The sequence below is a fragment of the Gopherus flavomarginatus genome, chromosome 1, assembly GCF_025201925.1.
Source record: "Gopherus flavomarginatus isolate rGopFla2 chromosome 1, rGopFla2.mat.asm, whole genome shotgun sequence".
Classification (NCBI taxonomy): Eukaryota; Metazoa; Chordata; order Testudines; family Testudinidae; genus Gopherus; species Gopherus flavomarginatus.
Window position 1 is genome coordinate 218,168,662 of NC_066617.1, and position 24,087 is coordinate 218,192,748.

A 24,087-nucleotide genomic window follows, 5' to 3' on the forward strand; every position below is an offset into this window, starting at 1 on the left:
GAAAACACATTTTCTAAGCCCAATGGCTTTTTGAGAGTCAGAATGACCATAATTATGGTATATTGATATTCAAATAATATACACTGTTGAAATACAAGTAAATATACTACCAGATAATATTTGACCAAAACTATATTTGAATTTGTATTTTAAAAAACATTTACTGTGGCGTGATTTAGAAGTAGACTGTATGGGATCCAGAATGATCTGTAGAAGACTTTATTTGCTTAGAAGATTGGTGAAACTGGCTTTTTGGAATCCAAAATGGCAAGGAGAAAATTCTTTCCTGACATGTAATACCATCCATGCAGAGCATGCTTTCTCTATTTTGGGCTATGTTCAATATATATATATATATACTGAGTGTCAAAAAACCTGAGGGCAAAATTTTAAAGAACGATTGCCTAACACTGGGGTTACTCAATCCTTATTTAGGCACTAAAAAATTGGCCTGTTTTTTAAAGCTCTTCAGCACACAGTATCTTCCTTAGTTTTAAAAATCTTAGTCGTATTGTGTCCTTAAAAGGGTCTTTAGCACTTGGTTCAATTCTTAAAAAACACTGTTTAAATTCTGTGTATGTTCAATGCCAATTCTGCAGCACTGGGAAACATCAGAAAGAAAGCTGCTAGGTTGGTGTAATCCCACTCGGCCACATTCCCACTGCGTATATTTGTTTGCCATTGAACAAATCAATGAGAACGCCAGATGCATCAAAGAAGATATTCTATGTTAACATGAACTATACTGATCCAGGAGATAATACAGATGTTCTAGCCTAATCATTTGGCTTTGCCAACTGTGACACAGTGAAGACTTTTCAGGCCTGATTACTCATTTTTAAGAAATAATCTCCTAGTTAGGCCAATGGGTGTTTTTCTAAGCAAGGAGCTCACCATAAAGCAACAGGACTCCACTATTATCTCAGTTATATAGCTGTTATTAGCGTTAGTGGAACTCATATCTCTACAGCAGGGATATAACACCATTTATTAGTTTCTTAGATTAGTTTGGGGTCTCCCCTTGATTCGGAGTTTGGAGGCTTAAAGATTTATGGAAGGTTTGTGATTGACTTCCCTGGAGAGCAGTTTTGCTGCCTCACAAACCAGCATTCCCCACTGGAGAAGAAAAAGACTAGCAAAGAGAGTAATGTAATGGATAGCAGAAGGTCTCGTGGAGTTCTCTCTTTGAATTCTTTGAGAATCTAAAGCCCCCATCCTGCAATCTCTCATATACATACACACGTTTTAGCTGGGGGAAAAACAGATGTGAGACTTCGGGGTAGGGAGCACAGTATGTATTAGTAGGAGTTTTGGGGTTCGAGGATGAGCTTCAGGCTCTCTGCACCATCAGGAACCACTTCATATAAATCTTTGTAATTTGAACACAGCTGGGTCTTCCAGCAAGCGCTCCTGTGCCAGTAGCCAAAATCACAATGCTGCCAACTTACAAATGTATAGTAATGTAATTGTTGCACACTGGAGGCAGACAGGGGGAGTTCAAAAATAAGAAGACAGACCAAAAAACACAATCTTCTTCGGAAAAATCTCATCACATGGGGAGATGATCTCATGATTTTTGGGAGTCTGACTCATGATTTTATTTATTTATAGCTTTAGTGGTTGGCACTACTGTATTCCTAGTCTACTCACCACTTAAAAAATTAAACTGATGACCACAAATAAAGTTCAACAATACTTATGAGAATACTGCACTGTGTAAAAACTCCCACCTACTTCATCTCATAAGAGCTTACTGTCAAAAATTAAAATCTGGAGCTACCCTGATGTAATTCAGCTCCACCTGATTTTGTCCAGGTGAAATCTGGCTCACTGTTTTAATGTGGTTTTCCTGAGTGTCTGAACAGCACCATGCATTCATGCTTCTGGAATATAGAACTGCACCTGTTGCCTGAAATTTCCTTCCTATATCTACTCACTTCATCATCTCTCTGGCCTGATTCTCTTCTCACTTACATTGTTTTTTACTGCTCAGTGGAGTAATTTACTTCCCATTTACACTGGCATAAGCAAGAGAAGATTCAGGCCCTTTATCTGAACACATTTCAGATGGAAACATATATCCCCTCCGCTACCTATGCCTCTCCCTTCTTGTGGAGCTATGCTTCTCCTAGCACTTAAATTGTTTTTGCTTGAAGAGTTCATGCTCCTTCCTAACACCACAAAAAACTGGTGGTGGTGAAAGAGGCTGCACTAGCCTTCCTTATAACCATTAGCCCAATGGTTTGGGTAAACAGATAGGCTGTGGGAGACCCCAGTTTGATTCCCCCCTCACCTGCTAAGGCAAAGATATTTAAACAGAAATTTCCTACCTCTCAGGTGAGCACCCTATTAACTTGGCTTAGGGATAGCCTGATGTAGGTCTCTCTTGTTGAAGCTGTTCTGCTTTTTATTAAATATTAATTGGGCCATAGAGAAAGTGAGAATGATTCTATAGTCCAGTTGTTAGGATATCCATCTGTGTAATAGGAGACCCGGTTCAAATCCCTTCCCTTTCTAAAGTAGGTGGGGATTGAATTGGTGCCTCCTACATTCTTGGTGGGTGCCAAAACCAGTGGGTTAAAGGTTATTAGGCAGTTGTCCTCTTTTTCTTTCCCCTCCGCACTGTTTTGTATGGTGTTAGGTTAGGCAAACTCAGAACATACCTATCAGGCTTCACAGCTGAGAGAGGTGTTGCCTTGCATATCTTCACCTGATTTGAGGATTCCTCTGGGGCATAGACATGATATAGATGTACAGACGTCTGAAGTGAGGCAGTAGTGTATGTGCCGAGAGTAGAACATTTTTAAGGACCTACGGAATTTTTACAGAAAAAAATTAAGAAGTAAATTAGCCTACAGGGCTAAGCAGCACCGGGATGTGTGTGTGTGTGTGGATCAGTGGTGTCTAAAACCAGGGTGTAGGTGTGGCGGAGCTGGGCCCTTAAAAGTTGTACAGGTCCGCTGTACTGGCATTCGTCACAGATTATATAACTGCAGCAATAGGAAGGCATTTTAGGAAGATGAAAGCTGATGATAAAAGGCAGGTTGTGGGTGACAGTATGAAGAGGCCGAGACGAAGGTTTCTAACCATGAGAGGAGTGAAGTTCTGGAACAGCCTTCCATGGGGAGCAGTGGGGGCAAAAGACATATCTGGCTTCAAGACTAAGCTTGATAAGTTTATGGAGGGGATGGTATGATAGGATAGCCTAATTTTGGCAAATAATTGATCTTTGATTATTAGCGGTAAATATGCGCAGTGGCCTGTGATGAGATGTTAGATGGGGTCGGATCTGAGTTACTACAGAGAATTCTTTCCTGGGTGCTGGCTGGTGAGTCTTGCTCATATGTTCAGGGTTGAGCTGATCACCATATTTGAGGTCGGGAGGAAATTTCCCCCCAGGGCAGATTGGCAGAGGCCCTGGGGTTTTTTCGCCTTCCTCTGCAGCGTGGGGCATGGGTCACTTGCTGGAGGATTCTCTGCACCTTGAAGTCTTTAAACCATGACTTGAGGAATTCAGTGGCTCAGACATAGGTTAGGGGTTTGTTGTGGGAGTGGGTTGGTGAGATTCTGTGGCCTGTATTGTGCAGGAGGTCAGACTAGATGATCATATTGGTCCCTTCTGACTTTGAAGTCTATGACTCTATGACTGGGTAAGGACAGCCTGGTACCCATGCATGAAGGGATGAAGCCTTGTAACTGAGAGGAAGGACTTGTGAATCCAGGATAGAAAGGGGAGAAGGTTGCTTTAGCCTGAGGACTGTGCAGATCTACTACAGCTAGTCAGATTTTTTTTTCTCCTGTAGAAAATTTGAGAAAAAATATTGAAATTTGCTGCTGAAATTTTTGACTTCTTGATGAAAACTTAAAATATGTTGGTCAAAAATTAAAATACTTTGATTTGGAAATCCTGCTGAAGTGCCTTCAGCTCCTGTTCTCCTCTGTTGGTTGGGGTCAGTGATCAGATTATCTCCCAGACTGTGCTATCGGTAATGTGTGCAACCCTTTTGTCTCTACTTTGTCCTACATGCACAGGTCTAACTGGGTATAGTTTTGTATGTAGGATCTTTATGCTTTGTGATAATGGATTAAAAGGAGAAAACATAGCTTGACTTTTATTTACTGGGTTATACTTGCAGAGTTGGGAGTTAAACAAAAAATCTTCCTAATTTCAAGTGGAATAAAACGTGACAGGCAAAACAAGAAACTCCGAGAGACGATTTTAGTCAGTGTTTAGAGTGGACTCAGACTTTGAAGTCCATTTAATTACTCTAAGTGAGGAGTGTATAAGTTTTTCCATCTACAGATACATATTTCCAACTTGCCGAGAGTCCCAGACTCATGACAAAACTGCACATACATTTACAATGAAACAAATAAATGCATAAATGGACAATAGCTCTGAGTTTATAGGAAAAGGGGGAGCCAGTGCCTGAAATGTACATATTGTTGTGGCAACAGAAGACATTTTCACCTGGCTTTCAAGGGAGAAGCTGTTCCAGATGGTTTTGTGGTATGAAATATTTGCTTTGCCCAGCTGAGGTGTGGGGAAAAAAATCCTGGTTGTATAAGGTCTCATCCTGAGAGGTATAAAACCCCTCAGGATTGTGCCCTTAGCAAGCACATGCCAAGTGTTCTGGGAATAGGTTTGAGTGTCCAAGTCACTGGCCTAAAGCATCTCTTTCTCTCTCTCTCTCATAATGCATATTTAATTATTGATACATAGTGGAACAGCTCCCACAGGAGAGATTGAAACCCACCCACAAAAGAATATCTGGATATCCAGTGGTTAGGTCAGACACTTGAGAGGTGAGCAACCTAACTTCAAATCCCTTCTGCACATCAGGGAGAGGAGGGCAGTACTGGGTTTACCATGACACTGGGCCCAGAGTCAGAAGGGGCCCCAGCCTGCTGAGCTGGCCAGGAAAGCTTCCCCTGCCCTTGCCCCTTCCCCAAATCCCCCACCCCTGCTCTGCCTCCCACGTGCCTTTTTCCACCTCTGCTCCTCCCCAGTCCTGCCCCTGCTCTGCTTCTTTCCACTCCTGCTCCTCCCTAGTCCCGCCCCTGCTCTCCTTCTTCCCACCCCTGCTCTGCCCCAGCCCTGCCCTGCCCCAACTCCACCCCTTCCCCTGAGCAACGTCCCGGGGGACTGCATGAGGGGTCGGGCGCAACCTGCACTCACTGGGCAGTGGGAAGTGGAGTGATCTGGCCCTGGCCCATTCCGCCAGTGAGTGCTGGGGGGCAGTTCTCCCCTGCCCCCAGTCCCAAGGCTGGGAGCCAGGGGAGCAGAGCGAGCGGGCTGGGGCCGGGTTGCTCCACTTCCCACCACCCTGTGAGCGCGGCGTCGGGCCTGCCCTGCAATCACCGGGTGGTAAGAAGTGGAGTGACCGAGCCCCAGCCCACTCCGCCAGCTTGTGTTGGGGGTTGGTTTCCCCCTGTCCCCCAAGCCTGGGGAATAGATGGAGTGGTGGGGAAGGCGCATGGGATGGGGAAGAGAAGGGGATAGGGGAATTGGAGGCCCAGCATGCAGATCCCCTTGGCAGCAGCTGGGTCTCCCCTGTTAAGCATGCCCATCAAACCCTCACCCTGACTAGCCCCATCTCCCCTGCATCTGTTCCACCCCAATGAGCCCCTCCAGGTGCCCTCCCCACTGAGCCCCAACTACTGACACCTGGACCCCCACCCAAATGAACCCCACCTCCCGTGCACCCAGACACTCCCTCCCTGGACCCTGCTGAGCTCCAACCACTTTCACTTGGTCCCTGCTGCAGACTCCCATTGCCCCCTGTACCTGGAACCTCCCTGTGCATCCAGATACCCCACTGATCTATCTGCCTGTACCCAGACTGCCCCACACAGAACCCTCTTACCCTCATCTGGATCCCCCCACACTTAGTCCTCCTGCACTTGGATCCTGCTGCCAGGCTGAGCCTCCCTGCTCACATCTGATGTGCCTGGTGCAAAAGGGGCAGGACCCCAGCGTGTTTCTATGGCAGGCATGGCCCTTGTGCTGTGCAGGTTCAGCCTCACTGCCAAGTCCGTGTCCAAGGGGGGTTGGGGAGGCTGCTGGGTATTCTCCCACCTGCATCCAGCCAGTGGCCTGTGCTCCCCACTGCCATGGTGGAGCTTCCACATTTATTTATTGTAAAAAAAAATTGCAGAATTTTAAAATATTATGCTCAGAATTTGATGCAGAATTCCCTCAGGAATATGGGGTGCCATACAGCTGTGATGGTGGGACTGTGAAGTGGGTGCTGGACAGTAGGGAATCTGTGGGTGGGGGAGCTGGGCAGGAGGCATGGTGTGTAGAGTGCTGTGCAGTTGTGGCAGGAGGTCAGTGGAAGGGGAATCTGTGGGTGGGGGTGCTGGGCATAGCAGGTCTGGGGGCATTGGGCATAGGGATCTGTGGGGGGAAGTCTCTGGGCAAGGGGTGCTGGGCATAAGGGCAGGGCACTGGGCAGGGGGGCAGTGTGGAAGGGGCATGCTGGCAGTGCAGGGCTGGGTGGGCCAGTGTGCATCTAGCAGTTGTGGGTTTGTAAACAGTGCTCTTATGCTGGCCTGAGTGGGGCCACTCCTGCTGCACTGCACCTCATTGTCTCCAACCGGCCCCTCGCTCTCCAGACTGCTCCCTATCACATGCCCCATTTCTCCAATGGGGGCCCACAAATATGGTTGGTGCCAGGCCCACAAAAAATTAATATGGCCCTGGAGGGGAGACTTGAATCTGGGTTTCACACATTCCAGGGGTGTGTCCCAGCCACGGGGCTAAAGGTTGTAAGGAGGCTGCTCTCTCCCACTGCTGCATTCTTGCTCCCAAACAAAGAATAAAAACCCTGGTACATCCTGGGACCCGTGTTTGCCTGTGAAGTTAGCCTGTGAAGGGTGAGCTGGAGAAGAGAGATGCCAGCTAGAGGTCTCTACCTTGCATAGATTAAGGCAGTATAATAGTTTCCCCTACCTTCATTGATCATAGCCTCAGGTATAGAGACAGGCTGTTTGCATGAGGAGTTTGTTCTGATGGAGCTAAACTGGGTTACTGGCGGGGGGGGGGGGGCGTGCTTTTTTAATCTCTCTCTGCATTAAAGAGAACGCTTTTAAGTAGGGGCTGCTAAATCATTCATGCTTCTGTTTGCTTCTTTTAGCAATTTGCTCTCTAATTGCTGCTGTTTGCATTGATCGCGCGCGGGGCGGAAAGGGAGTCTCTGGAGTCTCCCAAGTTGGCTGCTGACTTATCCAGTATCATACCGCCTCCTCTTTCACCTTGCTGGAGCCGCTGGCTCTATTTTAAGGCAGACGCGCATGGCTCAGCACCTGTTCTCCGCTGTCCGGGGAGCAGAGTTTGACAGCTCTCCTCCAGTGTGATCTTTGCCTTGGTTTAGTGCCTGTTTGTTCCTCTTTCTTTTGCTCCTCGCTGTGGCTGGGGGAGCCAGGTTGACTCCCTGCCTCCCTTCCAGAGCCACACTCACACACAAACCCTCCTTTTAAACTTTGTGTTTCTTCTGGATTAAAAGGCGCCTCCGGGTGCGGAGCCAGATCTGAGAAAGACTCTGTGTGTGGCTGAGGGTTTGTTCGCTATGGCTGAAGCAGGACGCCCTGAGAACCCCAGCGAAGAGTCTGCAGCGGATGAGTTCAGTGATATCATCAGGAGCAGATCTGGTAGGAACCGCTTGTTTATTTACTGATGGGGCGTGTGAGTGTGTTAAATACAAAGCGCTTGAGCATGGGCTATTTTCTTCCATGGAGGTCTTGTTTTCTTCCATGGAGGTCAAGAATTCCACTGAAGTTGGTGATGTGTTTGGAAAAGTTTCTGAAGGTGTGGACAAAACAAAACGCTGAATGTATGTGTACACGGCTACATAGAGTACCCTGTGGAAATGCTAAGTTCACCCACATGGCAAAGCGATTACAATTACTCCACTTGTGAAAATAGTTGTATTGTATTTAAATGAAATGGACACTTCTTTAATTTGACCAGACACAATTATTACCCTGTCAAAAGAACTGAATGTTAATATACAGTATGTTGTACTTTCAGAAAGTCATTATGCTGACAGGATAGAAAATTTATGGGCAGGTATGCAAAGACAAGGCTGATTATTTTATTCACTTACTGCAATATTAATGCAGTTAGTGGAGAGTAGCATTTAAAATTTAAAGCTATAGGAATAATTTAAAAAAAAGCTTTAGGTTGGTTAATGAAGTGTAGAGGGACTTATCCAGAAACTTAGAAAAAACTGCATTTGGAATAAGTGGTTTGTGTGAAGTTCTTAGTAAGTATTTATCCTTCTTATAGAATATAAAAGATCTTGGACTCAAGCAATCACACAAAGTTGTGGTTCCATTTGTGTAATAGGGCAGGCTATTAAAGCTGTAAATGGAAGCAGCTGTAATGCTTCCCCATATGCTAAAGTTTCAGGTGCCTGGACTCCCTCTGTTTAGTCTTGGAAAGGAATCAAATCTTGGGTAGTGAAGGTATTTATAGACCATTCAGAATTTACACATTTACAATGTAAATAAACTTAGAAATACAGTAGTACTTAATTATTTTATCTTTGAAAAAGTCTAAGCTAAAGTAAAAAGGTGAGAAGATAACGATCCTAAGAGAGTGGGAAGTTTTTTTTTTTTCCAGTTCAATTTGTAGCACAGCTACCTCAGGAAAACTTCTGCTTGCAGGTGATTTTTTGGTAAGCTTCTGGGCTATTGATGATAAATAATTTAGGTGACAAAGTTTTCGGTTGGCAGAATGTAGAATAAACTCCGTTCCCTGTACCCCCAGGCTAGGGTGCACGGTTTTCATTATCGTAGTGTAGAGAGACTCTTGCAATGTTGTAAGTACAATCCTTCTTTGAAATTGTAGTAATACAAAATATTTGCTTGGAATCTGTGCTCCTTAAAGTGTGTTTCTTAAAATGGCATCCACTGTAGTGTTCTTAAACTTACAGAGGAAAGGGTCTACTTTTGACTTTACTGTGCAATATTCCAGAAATTAGGAGTTGTCATTGAGAAGACACAGTGCATTTAGGTGGATGTTGCTACAGATATCCTTCCACACCTAACTTTTTTCCAGAACTACTTATGGCTCTGATAACAAAGTTTCTTTATTGAGAAGTTGCATCATTGCAGAATGGAAAAGCTGGAAAGAAAAATTATCCAGCAAACTCCTTCCATGTTGATTGTAGTGCCACTAACTTGACTAGAAACCCGCAGCTGCAACAGTGAATTAACCCAGTTCTAAACTTAGACAATTTATATTTTTAGTAGATGTAGAATGGAAGGTAATTACCTCCAACCCACCCCCCCTTAACGACTTTAAAAGGATAAGCTATTAGCATGTTTTTATGCATGGGAATGGATATTAATTGGAAACAAAAAGCTTGAAAACTTACATAAAATATTTTTTCTGCGTGTAGGAGGTTGTGATTCTCCAGAGGTTGCTTTAGGAAAGTTACTGTTACTAACTTCAGTTGATCACTTAACAGCATAACTTATTGCTTAGTAAGTACTTGAGGGTTTTAATATTAATAATAATAATAATAATATTTATTTATTTATTTCTACACTCTTTCCTCTGTATAGTTTAATTATAACTTGAGGAACACAAAGTCACAAGATGTATTCATATATACACTTCCTTGTTGTCTCTTCCCTCTCTATTTTCCTTGAAAGCCTGTCTTCAAACCAGTTTAGGTGACAACAGAAATGTTAAGTATGTTTTACTATAATCTGAGCAAAAAACCTCAAAATGGATAGATAGGGTTTAAAATAGATCTTTCCACTTTGCTCGTGTCTGAGTGTAATCAAAATAATTTGGATGTTTACAGAAATCATGGAATTCAGAAAGCAGGTTTTTAGACTATAAATTGTATTGTATCTTTAATAATTCTACCATTGTTTGAGGTTTAGAGAGTTTGTGGACCACACAGTTTTAAATAGTAATCAGGAGGAATTTGAACTTTATCATTTCGTAGCTTTCATCACAGATGGAATTTTCAAATGGACCTAATGGGAGCTGGCAGTCTAACCCCTTTGACTTTCAAAGGGAACTGAGCATCTCACTCTCATAAGAAAATCTGATCACACATGTAAACAAGCAAGCAAAAAAACCCACCCCAACACTGGAAGCTTAAAACTATGTTCAGAGCTTGGTGCTGATTTTTTTTGGCCACAACTGTTGGGAGGGGGGGAGTGGAGTTTGGTCCAAAAAAAAAAAAACAGATTCAGATTGACTAACTGAAACTTTGTCAAATTCACAAACTTGTTTCAGTTAAAAACATAACAATTTTTTGTTTTGGAACAGCTTTCATCTCAAATTTTACATGTTTGCATTTTAAAAAAAAGTTAAAATGCAAACAAGACATTTCATTTGACTGAAAGGAATTTTTAAATTTATTTCTTAGTTTGCTGAAAAACTCTCATTTTGGGTTGGCCCAAAACAATTTTCTTTTTCATTTGGCCAGTGAACTGAAAAATCTGTTGTTCACAGCATCTACCAGAGGTAAATACTTTTAAATCAGCAGGCCCATGTAACTTGCACCCAAGAGTCCTAACAGAGTTGCATCTGACGAAGTGGGTATTCACCCACGAAAGCTCATGCTCCAAAATGTCTGTTAGTCTATAAGGTGCCGCAGGACTCTTTGCTGCTTTTACAGATCCAGACTAACACGGCTACCCCTCTGATACTAATAGAGTTGACTCAGAGATGTCTAGCCCACCAATATTACTGTTTAATAAATATTACAACAATTCCAGAAGACCGGAAGAGTGCTAATGTTGTGCCAGTATTCAAAAGGGCAAGCAGGATGACAAATATAGGCAAGTTAGCCTGACATCATTCCTGGGCATAATATTGGAGAAGCTGGTATGGGATTCAAATGATAAAGAATTAAAAGAGATATAATTAATGCCAACCAGCATCGTATTGTGGAAGATGGGTCTTATGATGTTTGACTCTTTGAAGTAACTGTGTAAATATAATATACATAGAATTTGGTAAGGCAAAATTTGACTTAGTACATTCCAATTAAAAATGTAGTATTGTACAATATCAATAAAGCGCATGATAGATGGATTAAGAACTGGCTAACTTAGTACATTCCAATTAAAAATGTAGTATTGTACAATATCAATAAAGCGCATGATAGATGGATTAAGAACTGGCTAACTATCAGATCTCAAAAAGTAGTGATCAGTGGGGAATCAGCATTGAATGGGGGTGTTCTTATTGGTACTAGGCCTGATGCTATTCAATATTTTCATCAATGATCTGGAAGTAAATATAAATCGCTGCTGTTTAAAATATGTGGATGACCTAAAAATTGGCAGAATGGTAAATACTGAGGAGGACAGAAAGTCTGAAGGAATATTCTTGACTGCTTGGATAAGTTGAACCCATTTGAACAAAATGTGTTTTTTAATTCAAGCATGTGCAAAGTTATACATCTAGGAACAAGAAATGCAGGCCATACCTGTAGAATGGGGGACAGTATCATGAAAAGCTGTGACTATGAATAATAATTCAGGAATCATTGTGAACAAGCAATTCAACATAAGTGTGGAGCGTGGTTCTGTGGCAAAAGGGGCTAATGCTACTCATCTGTTTATACATGCAAGAATCACAAATAGGAATAGTGAGGTGATTTTACCTCTGCATATGGTAATGGAGAAACTGTTACTGGAATAGTACATCCAATTCTGGTATCCACATTTTAAAAGGCATATTGAAAAACTGAAGAAGTGGCAAAAAAGAGTCTTAAAAAATGATGCAAGGACTGGAGAAAATGCCTTACAGTGAGAGCTCAGTCTACTTAGCTTATCAAAAAAGGATGATTGAAGTGACTTGGTTATATTGTGCAAGTCCCTTAACAGTTGAAATTACTGGAAATGAAAGGGCACTTTAATCTAGCAGAGACTGACATAACAAGAAACAATGGCTGGAAACAGAAGCCAGCCAAATTCAAATGAGAAAACAGACTTTTTTTTAAACCGTTAATGATTAACTATGGGACAAACTGCTGGGGGAAGTGGTGGATTCTCCATCTCTTGATGTCATCAGTTCAAGACTGGATGCCTTTCTGGAAGATATGTTCTAGCCAAACATAAGTTTTGGGGCTCAATACATGGGTAATTTTATGAAACATAATGCCCTGTGATATACAGGAGGTCACATGGATGATCTAATGTTCTTTTCTGGTCTTAAACTCCATGAATCTATGTGGAGTTTTGGCTCCTCTCTTCTTCTTAGCATGGATCTATTTTTCTATAGAGCTCTCTGGTTTAACTCTTGTGTACTATTTGGGGTTCAAAAGTCATCCCCTAGCCCTACCTGATTGAAGTTACACAGGAAGTTTACTACTTATCTTATCTGCCAGTGGCTGGGTACAGTCCATCTGTGCATTGCTATAAGCACTCTTTTCCTCCCAACCTTCAAATTAATATAATTTTTATAATCCTTTGTCAATTCATAGATTGATTAATGGAAAACTAGCCTATTCAAACTATTAACCTGATACATCTGGATTTCAAGTTTAACTGATTGGTAGATTTGTTGATCCAGACAGCTATGAACTTAGTTGTTCTAATTTGCAAGTTTCACCATAAGAATGTCTGTTGTTCAAACAGCATTAATGAGGACTTAGTTGTTAGCACTTAATGAAAATTTGGAATATGGTTGGTAATGTCTGAAAGAACTTTATGCAAAACCATTTGATTAGGATTGCCTTGTTATGCATAGCAATGTTTTGAATTTAAGTGTACTTGATGTCACATTTGTTGAATACATGGAGAACAGTCTCCTGTATGTGGAAATTGTGATGCTTAATAAAACCAGCCTTTGTGCTTTAATATCTCTGAAACCAGATGTGGTTTTCATAGGACTGGGATTTCTTTACTAGACATATGACATATAAAGTATCATCATGGCTTCTAGTACATATTTAGGTGCAGTGCTAGAATGGTTCATTTAGAGAAATCATTTTAAAAAGTGGTAAACATAATTAAAGTGGTAAACAACTTCTGTGCTGTTAAAAAAAAAAAAAAAAAAAAGCTGCACTCCATTGCTGTTGTCCACATTTTCATTAAAGTTATTGAAATGATTCTATTATTTCTGTAGCAGAGTAAGTTAATTGCAGTCATTATTAACAGCAGCAGCGGCAAAAAGAACTAAATCCTAGGCTATGCCATATTTGAATGTAGGCTATAGAAAGAATGGGGAGTCTCTAAGGATTGATTTGTTCTTAACGTCTATCAATAAACTATACAGTTCCATTGGCTTGGTGAAAGTGAGTGAGCCACTATTGCACCATTGAGGTTTGACTTGAAAGGGAGGTATGGTTTGCCTCTGGGCTGGAAGTGAGGGTTCTGTCCCACCCAAATCTGCTTAGGTATTCACTGTGCAATGTTACTTCACTTGAGCTTTCATGGAGGAATAAGAGTTCTGCTCTTAAGGAAAGAGCAATTACTGGACAAGAATTAACACTGACCAGTGTTAGAGAAGTAGATATTCTGGAAGAAAATTCAGAAGCAAATTAAAATATTACTTGGTTTCCCAGTTGCATCAAAAATATATTTAGCCTTCGTGGGCATTAATAATGAATCTCAGAGTGTGCCAAATTCTTATTGAGGGAGAAACTGTAAACCCACCAGTTATTTAGGGCAGTAGCAAAGAGCAGCCCTCCAATCGCCGTCTGCCTGAAGAATTCAGAGTGGTCAGGCACATTAAGAAAACAGGTGCCAGATGAATGTGCATGTCAACAGTGTAAATACTAACAAAGTCAACAAATGTGACTCCATGTAATGACATGTGTCCTTGATTTGGCATGGGAGGTCTTGCAGATTAGGTGCATCTTTCTGCATTCTGTATTCTAGTCTTCATACTGTACCATTGGCTGGTCTCTTGAAACTGTCATACCACCTTCTGCCTGGGCACAATTCCATTGTAATAAAAGCCATGAGTGCAGGCATGCAAGAAGACCAGTACAGAATGTTCGTCATGCTAGAGTATGTGCACCAGATGGCTGTCCAAGAACGTTAAAATGGCATTCTATACAGAGCTGCTGTGTGTGAGGTTAGGGTGATATCTAATCTATTTGAGGTTTTACAGTGTGCTTATTTGGAATTGCTCCTCTGGTTGAAAGTTGGATCATATTCAAAAATAAGACATAACTTTCATGACTGCTAAAGGTGGGGTTTTGGCTCTGATGAATCAGGATTAGGGTTTTGCAGGTAAAGAAGTCATATAAATGGAATCTCTATTTCTAAACGCTCTTTGTGTGTGGGAACAAGTATAGATCTTGTCCAAAGTGGTTCAGTGACACCACCAAGCTACAGAACCTGACAGAAATATGGAGGCCAGAGCAGTGGGCCTCACTTATACTCTTGTGAATTCTGAATGCATTCCTCAATAGTTGGCTAACTCTGAGTTGAATGGAAGAAAATATTTAACAAAACAGCTAAACTGCACTGACCACATTCCTTGTCTACACCCCTTCAAACATCCAGCCACAGGAGACCTGTGACACATGAAGTATATAGCTGTTGGTGATGTCCAGGAAATGTCACAGCAGTTACAGCCTGGTGTTCCTGTCCATCTATTTTCTCACATATATGCTGGAGAGATGGCCCTTCTGGTCTAAAAGCCAGAACAAATTTGTTACATGTATTTTTTTGGACACAGTTGAGTTGCTAGAATTTTCAGTACTGTTTAAAATCAGTGTGTAAAGATTTTATTAACATATAGTAGATGTACAATAAGTACAGTGTATTAGAACTTCATCAGTGATATCCAGACTCCATTGACTCCAAGAGGAAACATATACTTGCATCAAAGAGAGGTTGTATCCCTGTATACAGGACTGGCTCCAGGCACCAGCATTCCAAGTGGGTGCTTGGGGCGGCAATCTGCAAAGGGTGGCAGTCCATGTGTTTTTTGCCCTAAGCAGCATACTGAATTGCTGCCATGGATGGCGGGGGCAGTCCGTGTGCCCTTAGGGCGGCATGTGCGTTTCCGCGGCAGCGGCAATTCAGCCGCAGCTTCTATGTTCAGCTGTTCGCGGCAGCGCAGTGTCTGTCTTCCGACTGAAGACGGAAGCTGCCGCTGAATTGCCGCTGCCGCAGAAAAGTGCGTGCTGCCCTAAGGGCACACGAACTGCCCCCGCCGTCAGCAGCGGCAATTTGACACCCTGCTTGGGGCGGCAAAAACAGTAGAGCTGGCCCTGCTGTATAGTACAATCTTTTAACCTTTGCTCTGCAAGACTGAGATCTGTAACTGGGAAATTTTACATTTAGGCTAGTATAGCAGATTTTTTTGATTTGTTCAATGTCTGTAATGTGTATTGAAAGCCTATGCCCTGACTCTTTCAGAAATGCCGAGCTCTCATGGCTCCTGTTAGTATTCTGCCCACATCATCTATATAATTTGAGAGAGGGAGTTATTTAACAAACAAAAAAGTTCATGTTGCCTTCAAATTGCTGTTGAAAGACCTAAAAATGAAACTTTAACTTAATTTCTGTTACAGGACATTGAAGTAGTCAATTTCTTTTCAGGAAAGGGCAGATCAGCTAACATTAGTTTGGTTGATCTATTACATTTAATATTGTGAGAGTGAGTTGCGTGATGTTAGACAGTTCATGGGAACATTGCCTTGACAACAGGATTTTTGTGCTTTCAAAGATTCTGGTGTTTTAAACAAATCAAAAGAAATGCTATCGCAGCCTTTCTTCAATTAGAGCTAAAGAAAATATAACATCTGTAAACAATCAGCATCTTACATAATGTTTAGTTAGCAGCATGTATATTTCATTCTTGTAATAGGGTTAGGGTATACCGCAGCCTGGCTAATGTGAATAAGTTCCCAAATTTTGTAACTGATGAGCACATTTTTTTAGACATTAAAGGTAATATATTCACTTTAGGAATTTATTTTAAATTGTATTGCTAACTTTGCCCCTTTTTTATTTCTTATGCTAAAGGTAGATAGCTTATTGAAACTGGCTTACCTGTTGAATGGACTGTGACTCAATCACCTGTCAGGAAAGCAAACTGGCAATAAATACTAACAGTTGTTAGGCCAACACCTCCTGTAGTGAGGGGGTGTTTTTTGTTTTTGTGTTTGTGTTTTTTTAAATCAGTATTAATAGTTTGGCTGTACTGTCACATCAAATACAGGAAAGGAATCGACAAGGCTACATACGTATGGTAGTAATACAAACTAGCCTTTTTATATAGGTGCTTATTCCCACCATCACCTTTATTTTATTGTACTTTGGCTAAATGGCATTTAGCCATTCTTCATAGCTCAATGTTATCTGTTAGACAAGGGTGACACAGTGGCTCAAATTTTCCTAATTTCCAGTACTGTTTATAATACTAGAGTATTTTCAAAATAAGTCGATATAAAAGTAATTTTATGTTATGTTCTTCAACATCAAGATCACAAATAGAAATCCAAAGCACTAAAATTATAATATATCTTTATTTAGAAGTCACGCTGAAGTAGGTTGATTTCACTAGCAGGGGAAATAGTTTCACCCAGCTATAGTTACAAAGAAGCAGCATAATGGCACCCTCATGGAATCCTACCTCTCTAAAGGCTCTGATGCTGAAAGCTGCTTCTCATGGGTGAGCTCTTGTGCAGAAATCAACAAACCACAACAGATTTCTGCGGATGCTTAAAATGTTACACAAAACTTCCAACAATTCTTCTTTGCCAAGAGCAAAAGGCAATTTTCAACGTTTCCCTTTCACCTTGGAGAAAGGGCCTGCCTCTTGCAGCATGAAAAGCCCTGTTCCCAAAAAAATACACATCCATCTCATTAAAGGGGCTGCTTTGGCTCATATTCTCCGTCAGGCTTCACCCATTCAGAGCAACTTACAGGATAGAGGCCTAAGAAAAAAATCGTGCCCTACTGCAAACAAGTCTGCCATTATGTATTGCCTAGAAATGTTCTTCCCTCTCTGTGCCCGAGCTCAGAAGGAAGCTCAGCTCAGACTCTGTTAAACTACCCAACTTCAACGCTATAATAAATACACCTGTGCCTTTTCAGACTGCAAAACATGATCTATAGCCCTTACAAAGAAAACCCCAACATTGAATTGCTATTGAGGAGAAACTTTTGATGCAAAATGGTCAATACTCTTATTGATGCTAGTGTTTTATGATCCAGTGTTCTATCCATTACCTGTTTGATACTGCTATGTGTTAAACCAGTTGCTTGGGGTCTGGCGAGCCCCACCCTGTTTTTGTTATCTGATGAAAATCTTGTGCTGAATTCCAAGGTTAGTGTTCCGCTGTCTTTATTAACCTAAATGATTGATATCAAGAGCATGGTGCGATTGAATTACGCTGCAGCATGCAGTCAGCTACTATAAACAGTATTATCTGCATAAAGGTTTGGCAGTGCTGCTGAAGTACACATTTGCTTATGTGCTGGAGGGATGGTTGGATCATCGCTTTTTTAAATATAGCTGTGTTTATTAAGCAGCTAGTACAGGAGGTTGCTAATCTTTTATTTCTTATTTGTAAGATTCATTGTATTTTAAAAATCTATACAGAGATTAAAAATGAAACTTTTTAGTTGTCTTTTATGTATGCCTCTTTGTGTCCCTTCAGCTGAGTCACTGTGGAGAATGATGCATCTACCATGGATCCTGCTACTCCCAAAAGACAGCATTTGTCCCAAACTTAGTGCAAACTTACTCTTACCACTTTCATCTCCTTTTCTCTGCAGAAGTGCTAAGGGTATCATTAGGAAAAAGAGAAACTTAAAATTGATTTTCATTTTTTTTGAATATCTACATTCTGCCCAAACTAAAATGATGACAGAGAGAGAAAAAATATAAAGAACATCTGAAAATATAGCTACTGGAGGGATGAAAGGTGCTGGATGGGTTTTAGCACCAGATAAACTCACTGCAAAAGCAAAGGACTCTGTAACACTGCTTATTCAAAAGACAGCTTTTTTTTTCTATCAGTAAACAACCTCTGACTCTTGTCTCAAGGCACTACATTAACAAATGATCATCTGATGCTGAACTATTATTTTTCCATGACTTTGTGACATTAGCTTTTTGTCAGATGATGTCGTCTGCCCTTTTCACTTTCTTTAATTCCAATGGTTCATTGTTTTGACATTTTAGTTTATCAAATTGGTTACCAGAGGCGTATAACATGTACTTGATGCTTATTTATGCCAACATGTTATGTTCTAAGATTAGTGGAAATAAGCTGATGATGATAAGATTGATTATGTAATGCATTGGTATTATTGGAGGGGCTTTTTGTTCTCAGTGGTTCTCAGTACATACTGTGAATTATCACCATGTCCATATGCATCTTCCAGAGAGGTCAGTTTGTGAATTCTGCCCTGAGGTTTGTGGGCTACACGTACACCATGAAGTGTCAGATCTGTACCCATACCAGTTCTCTCAACTGAAGGAGAGAGAATTCTGAAGTCTCTATAACAACACAACAGACATGTCTGTTGCCAACAAAACCGGCAGCTGGCACAACTAAGTCTTTTATGCAGATTTTCAGATAATTAAGCTAACTCAATTAGGCTTTTTGTGATCTTTTCCTTATTGTATAAGTCTCAAGTATAATGTTTTCGTGAACAGTAGAGAGACAAAGTTAAGAATTGAAATTATGTGCTTTAGAATACCAAATCCTCTTAAGTGCATATCAGCTTCATCTTCAACAGGGTTTCCTCAGTAATAGTAATGGGATTGCAAGGGTGCAAACTAGTGCTGAATTCTTTGGCCTAACCTTGCATTCCTTACTCAGGAATAACTCCAGTTGACTTCAGCTGAAGTCTTGCTTGAGTGAAAACAAAGGGCCACATTGTACCTGCAATCTGTGTATTGAACCCCCACTGGATCCTCAATGGGATTTGCTCCCTCTCTGAAGCTCCTATCTCAGTTGTGACTTCCTACTCTTGACTCTAGGAAAGGCCTTCTTTCTCCAGTGTGCCAAGAAACTTTGCTGTCTTCCTTCCACTTTGGACGGAAGAATCCCATGCACTGCTACAGACTAAGCACCAACTGGCTAGGCAGCAGTTCTGCAGAAAACAACCTAGGGGTTACAGTGGATGAGAAGCTGGATATGGGTCAAGTGTGTGCCCTTGTTTCCAAGAAGGCTAACGGAATTTTGGGCTGTATAAGTAGAGGCATTACCAGCAAATCAAGGGATGTGATCATTCCCCTCTATTTGACATTGGTGAGGTCTCATGTGGAGTACTATGTCCAGTTTTGGGCCCCACACTACAAGAAGGATGTGGAAAAACTGGAAAGAGTCCAGCAGAGGGCAACAAAAATGATTACGGGGCTGGAGCACATGACTTATGAGAAAAGGCTGAGGGAACTGGGATTGTTTAGTCTGCAGAAGAGAACAACGAGGGGGGATTTGATAGCTGCTTTCAGTTACCTGAAAGGGGGTTCCGAAGAGGATGGATCTAGACTATTCTCAGTGGTACCAGATGACAGAACAAGGAGTAATGGTCTCAAGTTGCAGTGAGGGAGGTCTAGGTTGGATATTAGGGGAAACTTTTTCACTATGAGGGTGGTGAAGCACTGGAATGGGTTACCTAGGGAGGTGGTGGAATCTCCTTCCTTAGAGGTTTTTAAAGTCAGGCTTGACAAAGCCCTGGCTGGAATGATTTAGTTGGGGATTGGTCCTGCTTTGAGCAGGGAGTTGGACTAGATGACCTCCTGAGGTCCCTTCCAACCCTGATATTCTGTGATTCCAGTCTCTCCTTGAGACTCATCACTTTCAGTCAGCCATGTGCTAATAAGGCTGAGAATACACTAGCATTTTTCTTCATATTTTCTACCCTTTCACTTTCACCTGTGCAGTTCCACCAGTTGTAGCAATGAGGGGAATGGTACAATATGACCCTTGGTATGGGATGCAGGATTTGGTCCCGTGTGTTTTATTGTAAATTCAACCAAGTTTTAACCCAGATACTTGTATCGGGGGCACATATTTACATACATGAGCATACGAAGTGGCCTGCCAGTGTTGTAAAGAGAGAGATCACTACTTGCATATTGTCTCATTGCTGTGTAATGTTATGGCACTAGATCTAAGTGACATTGAAGCTGCTATCTTGTCATTCAAAACTACAATTTTGGAATATAACAGGAATACTGTTAAGAGCCTGGCTTACAATCTGGCCCCAGTCACATGGCAAGATTAAGTACTCTATCATAATAGCTAATGAAGGTTGTTCAGTTCAAACTCTGAACAAGATATGTCACTCGAAAAAACAATAGTAGTATGCACATCAGGATGAGTACAAATGTATTCTAAAGAGAGAGGACTTAAGGAAGTATTGCAACCTCCTGGAATATAGGTCTATTAACAGGAACAAATGGTCTTTTAGATAAGAGGGATTTAGCAATGTAATTTCTACTTGGAATTTTTGGATATGTTTTATGTAAGTGATTTCCCCCGCCCTCCCTCCTCCTGCCCAAAGCACTGCTAACAAACTAAATGGCAGACATTTAAAAATAACCAACTGAATTTCTGAAATAGTTACATAGCGCCCTAAATGTACATGGCATTTAAAGGACAATGGTGCTTTTGCTTTACACAATAATTTATACTTAACCAGTTCAGTTTAAAAATGGTTAAATATTGTCTAAAAATAATTTCTGAACAGTGCTATAAACATGTCATGCAGTAGGAAACAACATCTATAACTAGTTTAACTTACTGTTTCAGGTCTCTCAGATGGTAAAACCTAAACTCATGATAGGGTAAAAATGCACAATTAGTTCATTTAAACCAATATGTTTGTTGCAAACATATATCTTAAATTATTGATTCAGTGTGGGGAAAATGGAGGAGGGGGAAGTCTAATTTCATTTTAAGGTGGCTTATCAGATATTTTCATGTAAATTAAAAATAATGTTACTGGCAGCAGTTTATAGAGATAACATTTGCCAAAGGAAATAGCAACTTGGTGAATATAGAGAGATTTTTCAAAACTCTCTCAGATGTTAAATTATTAAAATCTAATCAAATCTCAGAATGCCCACTGGAGATACACATGCTTTGATCCTGCAAACAGATTTACCTGTGCAGACCTATCAGCCTGAGTGAAGCTTCTCTGAAGCCAATGTGACCTTGAGTGGGAATATCCCTTTGAGCTCTCACAGCCTTCATGTGTAAATCAACATAATTCTTGTCTCACCAAATATATACATGTCACTATGATAAGAACAAAATAGAACCCCATTGAAGACAATGGGTTGCATGGATGTAATTGAGAGTGGAATTTGGTCCAGTATTTTCTTTATAGGTAAAGTTTTTAGAGTTACTTGTACAAGCGACTCTTAAGAGATTGTGAGTGCCACACTTAGGTATTGTTTCAGTGCAAGCATGTGCAATGTATAGAAAATAGATTGATTTCTGGTATTAAAAATGACTTTCCTGAGTTATTCATAGAAATTGCTAGGGGATAAAGGTGTGAACAACATGTTTTAAAACAGTGACCCTCTGTCATAAACAGATAGCTAAGGGTTAATGTCTCTTTCACCTGAAGCACCTGACCAGAGGACCAATCAGGAAACTGGATTTTTTCAACTCTGGGTGGAGGGAAGTTTGTGTCTGAGTCTTTTGTCTGTCCGCCTGCTTTCTCTGAGCTTTGGAGAAGTAATTTCTGCTTTCTAATCTTCTGTTTCCAAGTTGTGAGTACCAAAGAGTTTGTTTCTTTTGTATTTACATGAATATAGTGCTGGAGTGCTTTGATTTGTATTCTTTTTGAATAAGGCTGTTTATTCAATATTCTTTTAAGCAATTGACCCTGTATTTGTCACCTTAATGCAGAGAGACCATTTGTATGTATTTTTCTTTCTTTCTTATATAAAGCTTTCTTTTAAGACCTGTTGAAGTTTTCTTTACTGGGAAATTTCAGGGAAATTGAGTCTGTACTCACCAGGGAATTGGTGGGAGGAAGAAGTCAGAGGGAGGTCTGTGTGTGTTGGATTTGCTAGCCTGATTTTGCATTCTCTCTGGGTGAAGAGGAAAGTGCTTTTGTTTCCAGGACTGGAATTACAGAGGGTGGACTCCCTCTGTTTAGATTCACAGAGCTTGTGTCTGTGTATCTCTCCAGGAGCACCTGGAGGGGGGAAGGGAAAAAGGATTATTTCCCTTTGTTGTGAGACTCAAGGGATTTGGGTCTTGGGGTCCCCAGGGAAGGTTTTTCAGGGGGACCAGAGTGCCCCAAAACACTCTAATTTTTTGGGTGGTGGCAGCAAGTACCAGGTCCAAGCTGGTAACTAAGCTTGGAGGTTTTCATGCTAACCCCCATATTTTGGACGCTAAGGTCCAAATCTGGGACTAAAGTTATGACACCCTCAAACTCTTTTACTGGTGACCCCTTTCACATAGCAAGTCTCTGAGTGTGACCCCCCTCCCTTATAAATTGAACACACTTTTAAAATATATTTAACACCATTATAAATGTCGGAGAAAAAGCGAGGTTTGGGGTGGAGGTTGACAGCTTGCAACCCCCCATGTAATAACCTTGCAACCCCCTGAGGGGTTCTGACCCCAGTTTGAGAACCCCTGTTTTAAAACATCATTCATATATGAGCTATTTAGGGCTCTGTAGGCCTGCTAGATTAAATTGTAGCACTGATGTTCAAACCCTGATCAGAAACTCTCTTTTTTTTAAGCAAGTCATAGCAGGTGGTATGTTCTACAAATTGTCATTCATGTGATCCAAATTCAGATGTGGTATAAAATGATTGCAGCTCTGTGGATTTTAGTAGTCAATGTGTTATATCCACTTTACACATGTGAATTTAGCAGCATTATACCCACTATCACCATCCATTTCTGAATCTGGCTTTTTAGATATTCCGTAAAAAGCAGGTTTATTTCTTCAAGGGATAGGCCCAATAAGGTTTTTGTTAAGAGACTCTGGTATAGATTTTCATGAGAGAAAGTTATGTCTTATAAAACATGCTTGTAGTTTATTGAATTTTACATGCAAATAGATGATGGTTAGGACTTTGCATTCTGTAGAATGGGTCAATCAATTTTATAGCATTTTATGTATATAAACGAATCAACTCTAAAAACGTTCCTGTAAAATAACTGTTAGTAGCCACAGTTTTACAAACAGGGAACCTATAACACAGAGAGATTCATAGACTAAGCTGAGGTCATATAGTGAGTTATTAAATGGAGTGAGGAATAAAAACCAGAACTTCTGATCAGTTTCCTACTGTAAAAACTGTACTGTACATCTTCACTAAACAGAGGTAATTCTGGGATATAGTTTCTAATATGTCGTTAGATTAACTCTGCACAGTAAACAGTCACACCAAAAGAGTGAAGTTGGTATAACAAATACTATGTTCAGCAGAACTATTAGAGCAATAATAACCACAGTGGAATGACTGTTTGTCTCACATGTTCTTTCTTCAGTCTCTAGTTTTAAAATTTATTTTGAATACATGTGTTTAAATTGGAACCAACATGAAACAAAGGAACACTTACACAAAAAAATCAATGTATTTTTCCTGGAATGTTTGTCTGTTGCTGTTTAGACGTATATAGAATAAAGTTGTTTTCCCTCCTTAGCCAAGCTACTCGTTCTCTTTGATTCTGCTGTCACATGCCATCCTGTCTTTTTAGGTTTGTGTTACCACAGAAAAATGCACTGATGTTAAAAGTCAACATAATGATTTCAGTACAGGATTAAAGAGGAAGAGATGTCTAGGGACGGTCTAGAAAATATTTAGTCCTGCCTTGAGTGCAGGGGACTGGACTAGATGATCTCTCGAGGTCTCTTCCAGTCCTATGATTCTATCTCAAAGTATAAATGAGAAAACAGTTACTGAAACCATGACCAAGAAGTGTTTAAAAGATGCGGACCCATAAAATGGATGAATGGTTAAAATGTTGAAGTATGTACTATGGCTGTACACCTGCACTGAGTTCTCCGTGAGTGTGTTCTGAAACATAACTGTTCTTAACAGCTAATATAGGAAAATATGATTCTGTAGGGAAGACATAAATGTAAATTGGTACAAGGCAAAGACAAAAAAGAGAGACAGGTGCACCCTCATATCAAATCCTTTTTATA

At 40.9% G+C, this 24,087-nt stretch overlaps 1 protein-coding gene across 2 annotated transcripts in view; it reads left to right on the forward strand.

Annotated features, from left to right (window-relative positions):
- Positions 1 to 7,296: 7,296 nt before the first annotated feature.
- DMD (dystrophin) overlaps positions 7,297 to 24,087 on the forward strand; it is a 2,125,007-nt gene continuing 2,108,216 nt past the window's right edge. The window contains exon 1 of one of the 2 annotated variants that reach the window (XM_050936430.1): positions 7,297 to 7,653. In XM_050936430.1, the coding sequence (XP_050792387.1) occupies positions 7,572 to 7,653 (82 nt within the window). In that variant the 5' untranslated portion in view covers positions 7,297 to 7,571. The remainder of the gene's footprint in view (positions 7,654 to 24,087) is intronic. The other variant, XM_050936437.1, reaches the window with a different exon arrangement.